The following is a 6,977-nucleotide window of genomic DNA, read 5'->3' as shown; positions in this document are numbered from 1 at the left end:
GGTGACAAGTTCAAATCCCAACGGCGTTATTTGACTGACTTAATCGGCGTGCGTGTGGTGGGCGTTAAAAAATGATATCAAGTCAACTAAATTCTTCCCCCGGCTCATGCCTTTACTTCTTTCTTTAGTTCCTCCTGGGTTATCCATTCCCTCGGCTTCAAATTATTAAATTATGGTTTCCTGGGTTATCCATTCCCTCGGCTTCAAATTATTAAATTATGTACAAATTTGAACGTTTGTAAAATGCAATTCGCTTGAATAAATTTTTTTATTATTTGATCACTGCAAATGAAACAGAAGGAGGTGGGGGCACACGCGCACACACGTATCAGAACCCTTTGGCATGAAGCTGAAGCCTCTGCACGTGAAACATAAAGAGGTGGGGCACACGTATATGAAAGGGAAAAGGAGTCCCCACGTGGAAGAGTGAAGCCGCCGAAGCCTACAAAAGCAGAGAAAGAAAAAGGAGCCGCAAGCCGCACAGGTGAAATTGTAGTGAGCCGCGCACGTTTTTGTTTCGAGTTTGAACACGCGGTAATTTTTGTACTGGGAGTTTATATTCAAGTGAGTTGTTTATTTATAAACACTTTGAATTTTGGGTTAAATTTAAGTGTGAAAAACACTCGAGGGTGTGAGCGATTGTAAATTCTAATTCTTCAATTATAGTTGATTATTTATAGCTGGCTCACCCCGTGGATGTAGATACCAATATTTGGACCGAATCACGTAAATTTCCTGTTTTTATTATTTCTCGTTTATTTCTATAGTGATTTCGCGTTAACGTAAATTGTAAGACCCTGTCATTTCCACATTATATTTCAACACAAGTAATAGCAAGTCCTAAGAAGGTTCCAAGCTTTTGATGTTCACATCATCTTATGGTCAAGCTATATAGGGTGCGTTTGGGAACTATTTTTGGAGAAAGTCCTTAGGAAAATGCAAAGACCTTGGAGCTAAAGGTGTTTTTTAAAATGCAACCGTGTTTGGTAAATTGTACTTTGAAAGCCCCTTTGTGAAGTACTTTGAACAAAATAGTGTTTGGGGAATTGCATTTACAAATGATCTTTGTGATAAAAAAAAAAAATTGACAAAAGAAAAATTTTAAAATATTGACCGGCAAGGGCAACGACCGCCGGCAACCTCCGCGACCTCAGACGACCTCCGCCGACCCCGGATCGAGGCGGTGAGGTCGTGACGGCGCCGCGACCTCCGCGACTCCCCGGATCTGGGTGGCGAGGTCGCGCGACGCCGCCTCAACCTCGGCGACCCCGAATGGGGCGGTGAGGTCGCGCGACGCCGCCTCGACCTCCGCGACCTCGATCCGGAGCGTCGGTTGCGGGAGGACCTCGCCGCTCGGATCTCGGGTCGCGGTGGGGTCGCGCGACCTCGCCGCCCGGATGGGGCGGCGAGGTCGCGGGAGGTCGCACGGCGCCGCCGCGACCAGATCCGGGGCGGCGAGGCGCGACTGGGATCTGGTCGCGCTGAGCCTCCGACACAGATCCGATCGCGACTCGACACGCAACTATGGGTCGCGCGGCCCCGACGAGCTCCGTGCGAAGGTCGCGGTGCGGCAGGCGACGGTCGCCGGCGACCGCGTGCGTTTGGCCACCAGATCTGCGACTCGCGGAGGTCGCCCGAATCTCCAACGAAGACCGCCTAGGTCGCGGCGTCTCTCTACGCCCGGAGAAGATGAACAGTGCTTGACAAGGGCACGCACCCGGAAAATCAAAAAATTCATGAGGATAATTTCGGAAAAAAAAAAGTGAACAGTGCGGGCGTGGCATGCCGAAAATGCCGAAAGCCCAAGGCAGGTGGAGACCTGCCTTGGGCTTTCAGCCTTCAAAATGTTGGCTTTGCCTTGAAGATACTTGGAAAGTTTTTTCCCAAACACTTTATTTTGGCCCAAGGGGCTTTTGATGGCCAAAGCTCCTTCCAAAGCTGATTCCAAACGGACCCTAATCAATTCTATGTTCGCATTATGTTATGGCAAAGTCCAAGGGATAACTTTTTGAGTGTTCACATTCAAGTGGGTCAAAAGCGAAGCAGGTTGACCTATTCGAAGCAGCTTCCTCACACGACCTCATGTTCCTAATCCCACCATAAGTTAACATTTAGTGTTATAATATAATACGTGAAAACGACAAAATCTTATAATTTACGTCAACGCGAAACCATCAAAGAAATAAACAAGAAAAATAAGGACACTAGAATTTACATGATTTAGTCCGAGTATCGGTACCTATATCTAGGGGAGAGAGCCAACAATAAATAATCTATTATAATCGGTCAGAAAATCAGTGTTTACAATCATTATACGTTCAAGTGTTTCTCACACCTAAATTTAACACTAAATCCAAAGTATTTATAAATAAACAATTTACTTAACATAAACTCTCGGCATAAAATTATCATGCGTTCAAGCTTGAAACAATACGGCTTCGTGTGGCTTCAAGGGAACATGCGGCTCTTTCCCAAGCAGTGTGAACGTCCGACTCTATGTAGGTTTCGGCGGCTTGTTGTTCGGCGGCTTCGTTTGTAAAAGGAAAAGAAAACCTGCAATTTTCTTGCTTTTATACGTTTGCCCAGGTTAAACTTTGACCTAGGCCCACCTACGCTTTGTTTCACGTGCAGAGGCTTACATGCAGGAGTTTCCCACTCTTTTTTTTCTTCCTTTGTTTCCATCTGCTAAAAGAAGAAAATCCAGGCGTGAAAGTTGTGTGCCCAAAACGAAATTCTTCTTTTGTCTTTTATTTCCTCTTTTGTAAATCTTCAAGAGTCCAGCAAATTTCTTCTATTTTGAAAATCTCTATCAACAAAATTCGGTATAATAAATCATTTTCCAAATTTAAATTCAAGATATAAATTTAACATTTAGAAATACTAATGATGCTTAATCAATCAAGCGCCTAATTATGTCTACAGATGTTGACAAAAATCTAATGTCTTTAAATAGATAAAATCGTGGCGAAACGTTCTAAAAATCGCAAATAAATTTTCTAGGGATCACATAGAAACCCCACTTAAGGAATTTATAATTGCTCCGAGATTGTTCTAGAGAGATGATGATTATATCATCACTTGAATATTATTATGCTAGACAATGGACCAAGTAATCTCCAAGGTTCCAATGAGTATAGAGCGGCAAAAATTCAAAGAATGGATCTTTTGCAAACTGATCTCATCCGAATCGGATCAATACAGGCCGATAGCTAGAGTAGAAATGCCGGCTACGCGGAACTCATTCTCAATAGGAAAACAAGTAGAGAAGGAAAATACGAGAATTCGAATAGTAACAAAAAGTTTCCAGTAAATATATTTTCAAATATTTTTTTTCCGGAGGTTCAAGTGAATTATCATCTCACGCCACCAACGAAAGCAATCGCTCACAATCCATCTGATCAATTCTTTTTCCTTTTCATAATTATTTCAACGTTTTAATTGCAGTTGCAAACTAGGGAAAGCACTCCCTAGTTTCCTCCTCGAGAATGCATAATTTTCTGGGGTCAAGTCTTTCGACCAGTCAACGCAAACGTTCCGTGAACTTCGCTGATTTCGTGTCAAATCAGGACGCTGACCATTCAAACTGACTCGTTTCAATCTCTCTCGTCTCCGCCTCTGCTCTTTCCTTCGACTTTCGAAGGATGCAAAGACAACCGATCAGAGCCTCCCGGCATCTGCAAAAGGTCCCCTCGTATAAATACAAACCTTCCTTGAACCCAGGAATTCATAGTAACACCTACCACAGAAAGACAACAGACACGTTTTCAACCCACGACAAACCATCTTCAACAGCTCTCTTTCTTTCCATCTTCTGCATCGAACATCTCCCATTTCTCTTAAGTCCCACCACACCTGATGAACACCGGGGCCGCCACCAAAATGTCCGGACTGCTGCTCAGGCATTTTGGCCAGAGGGTGCTCTCGACATCGGCCTGCCGGGGTCTCATGCTCGAGGCAACAGCTAACTTGAGGCATGCAGGTCCGGTCGGGGGGGTCCGGTACAAGAGCAGTCTGGCCACCGATGCCGCAAATGATGAGAAGGGGGCGAACACCAAGGCCATTACTAGCTACTGGGGGATCGCTCCGGCGAGGATCACCAAAGAGGACGGTTCGGCCTGGAAATGGAACTGCTTCAGGGTATGCAATTGTCTTATAAAAACATCCCCTGTCTAGGGTTTGATGGAACTTTGTGTGGTCGGTCAGATTTCTGTGCTGTAAGTTCTTATCTGGGTCAACGCGTGATTTGCTTATTTCAACTTCTTCTTCTTCTTCTTCTTTTCTTGGACAGCCATGGGAGGCTTACACAGCAGATGTTTCCATTGATGTGGAGAAGCACCATAAACCAAACAATCTGATGGACAAGTTTGCTTACTGGACAGTTCAGACTCTCAAAATCCCTGTTGGCCTCTTCTTTCAGGTTAGCACTTCCCAAGTTCTGACTGCTTAGGAAATCTTTCAGAAGAACAATTTGGACGCCCGACACGTAAATCTGGTGAACCCATCATGAGTTCTTGTGGTTTGATCGATGCTCATTCACGTGACCGAAATTCCCAAATCAACTATACTTGATTTGTTCTTAGCCTGCATGAATTTATGTTGGTGAAGCTTCTGTGGAACAAGCGAACGGTCCCGGTTCTGTGGCGTTCTGTTTTCCTAGTTCTGAGTCAATTTGATCTTCTGCAGAGGCGGCACATGTGCCACGCGATGCTGCTGGAGACAGTGGCCGCTGTACCGGGCATGGTCGGCGGTATGCTCCTGCACTGCAAGTCCCTCCGGCGGTTCGAGCACAGCGGCGGGTGGATCAAGGCGCTCCTGGAGGAGGCCGAGAACGAGCGGATGCACCTCATGACCTTCTGCGAGATCGCGGACCCCGCGTGGTACGAGCGCGCGCTCGTGTTCGCCGTCCAGGGCGTCTTCTTCAACGCCTACTTCTTGGCCTATGTTGCGTCTCCAAAGCTGGCGCACAGGATTGTTGGGTACTTGGAGGAAGAGGCTGTGATCTCTTACACCGAGTTCCTCAAGGACTTGGACAACGGCAGTTTCGAGAACAGGCCCGCGCCGGCGATCGCCATCGATTACTGGAGGTTGCCCAAGGACTCGACGCTGAGGGATGTGATCGTGGTGATCAGAGCCGACGAGGCTCATCACCGGGACCTCAACCACTATGCATCGGTAAGGCCTTTTACCCTGTTCGATTTGCACGTTTTTTGGACGAGTGCATTGTATGAATTCCAATCAGCAGCCTAGGTTTAGTCCCAGCACATTATCGCAAAAGATTGATTTTAGGGTCAAAACATGTGCAGTGACCATAACACGAGATAATATAGTAAGTTATTATCACACGTCGCATTATCAGTTGACATAGCATAGTGCCATTAATTATCAAATTGACATGTGCAAAATAATTATCGATCCATCTTCGTTGTAACTTTTAAGTACATACTTCGTTGTATTTTGTGTCTAATACATCTCAATTGACTGCGACACGTCACATTGTATCCTAATTCTTTAAGAATTGTTGTTTAGGGACTTACAGAAGATTTTATTAATTGAATTTTGCAGGACATACAATGCCAAGGACATGAGCTGAAGGTGGCCCCTGCTCCAATCGGATATCATTGATTCATACAAAATACATTTATATGAGAAGTTCCATTAATTGATTGTAGACCATCGTCTATCACTATTTGTTATAATGTAAAATCTCTGGTAATGTAAAAGAAAAAAAGAGGCATTTAAGCCTACATATTGAATGCAAGCATGTACGTATTGAAGCCTTTTAGAGCACCCGATCAATCTCATTGGTCAAACAGCCGATTTAGTCCGGATCCAATGTCACATTCTAACCATTGATTAAAGTTGTATTATATGGTTTTGCGATCTAATTGATCTGATAGTGATCAATGTCCAAGCCCTGCTTCTAGTGAATACCTTTCAACGAAAATTCAAAAGGAGCTCAAATTCTTTTGCGAGAGATCTTTGAAGTTGTACATTCGTTCATGCACCTTATGTACGATCATGAAGTACATTCATGGATCCGACCCCAAAAAAAGTACATTCATGTACTTCCGCATATTTTCATGAAGGTTTTCCTAACTGCTCCAAAATTCCATTCAAAGTCGGCTTCAAAAGAACACTTTTCTTTGGCTTCCCTTAAGAATTTAAAAATGAAATTATATTTCAAATATTGAAAAATATTTTTTCTAATAATGATCACTCGTGTTATTTTACAAAATGTTGTATATTCGAGTTTTTAAAGATCACACGAACTCTTGGTCAATTTCTAGTGCTCATGAAATGGTATTATCTCCAAATTCGATAAGATCGAGTAGTCGACAACGACTAGAAGTGGTCAAAGTTGACTCTTCCTTTAGTTATTAGACAAAAAAAGTCCAAATTTATTTAAATTAATATTACGAAAATTGCAAACAAGTAAACTTATGATAAATTTATCACAAACAAGTTCTAAAAGTTTTAAATTGATATATATATATGATAAATTTACTTAAAACGAATTCATTTTATTTTTTATTCTTGGTTGAACACTAGAAGTTTTTTTTTTTGGTAAAGGTAAAAGGTATTATAGCTTGGAACAAAATTACAAGGAAGAAGAAACGGCTCCTATACACTCTCAACAAAAGAAAGAGAGTGGAAGGGAGCCGAATCAAACAAGAGGGAACAAAAAGAACAACAACCAAAAAGAAGGACTGAAAGGTCAACAAGAAGCACGAGAGTGCTAGTACAAAAGGAGACCGTTAGCCGGCAAAAGAAAGCCACAGTCGCCAGCAACGCACCGGATCGAAGCAAGGGAGATCATAATCAGGGAAATTAAGCATTTTCCTCACAAACATCGAATATGGCAGGGTCGAAACCCCAACTTCTCTGAAGCCTTCTATTCCTCGGGGTGGCAGGAACAATAGAGAAAGTGGTAGCTTTATCTTTGACATTCTTGATGATATGATTCTTCATAGCAGCAA

At 43.3% G+C, this 6,977-nt stretch overlaps 1 protein-coding gene across 1 annotated transcript; it reads left to right on the top strand.

Annotated features, from left to right (window-relative positions):
- Positions 1-3,626: 3,626 nt before the first annotated feature.
- On the top strand, positions 3,627-5,777 carry LOC104444218 (ubiquinol oxidase 3, mitochondrial). The gene is made up of 4 exons (XM_010057865.3): positions 3,627-4,137; positions 4,289-4,417; positions 4,684-5,172; positions 5,563-5,777. The coding sequence occupies exons 1-4, from the start codon at positions 3,856-3,858 to the stop codon at positions 5,620-5,622; spliced, it is 960 nt and encodes a 319-aa protein (XP_010056167.2). The 5' UTR covers positions 3,627-3,855; the 3' UTR covers positions 5,623-5,777.
- Positions 5,778-6,977: the final 1,200 nt, after the last annotated feature.

Source organism: Eucalyptus grandis, chromosome 5 (genome assembly GCF_016545825.1).
Source record: "Eucalyptus grandis isolate ANBG69807.140 chromosome 5, ASM1654582v1, whole genome shotgun sequence".
Lineage (NCBI taxonomy): Eukaryota > Viridiplantae > Streptophyta > Magnoliopsida > Myrtales > Myrtaceae > Eucalyptus > Eucalyptus grandis.
The sequence above is the reverse complement of the archived record's forward strand: the minus strand, read 5'-3'. Positions and strand labels throughout refer to the sequence as shown.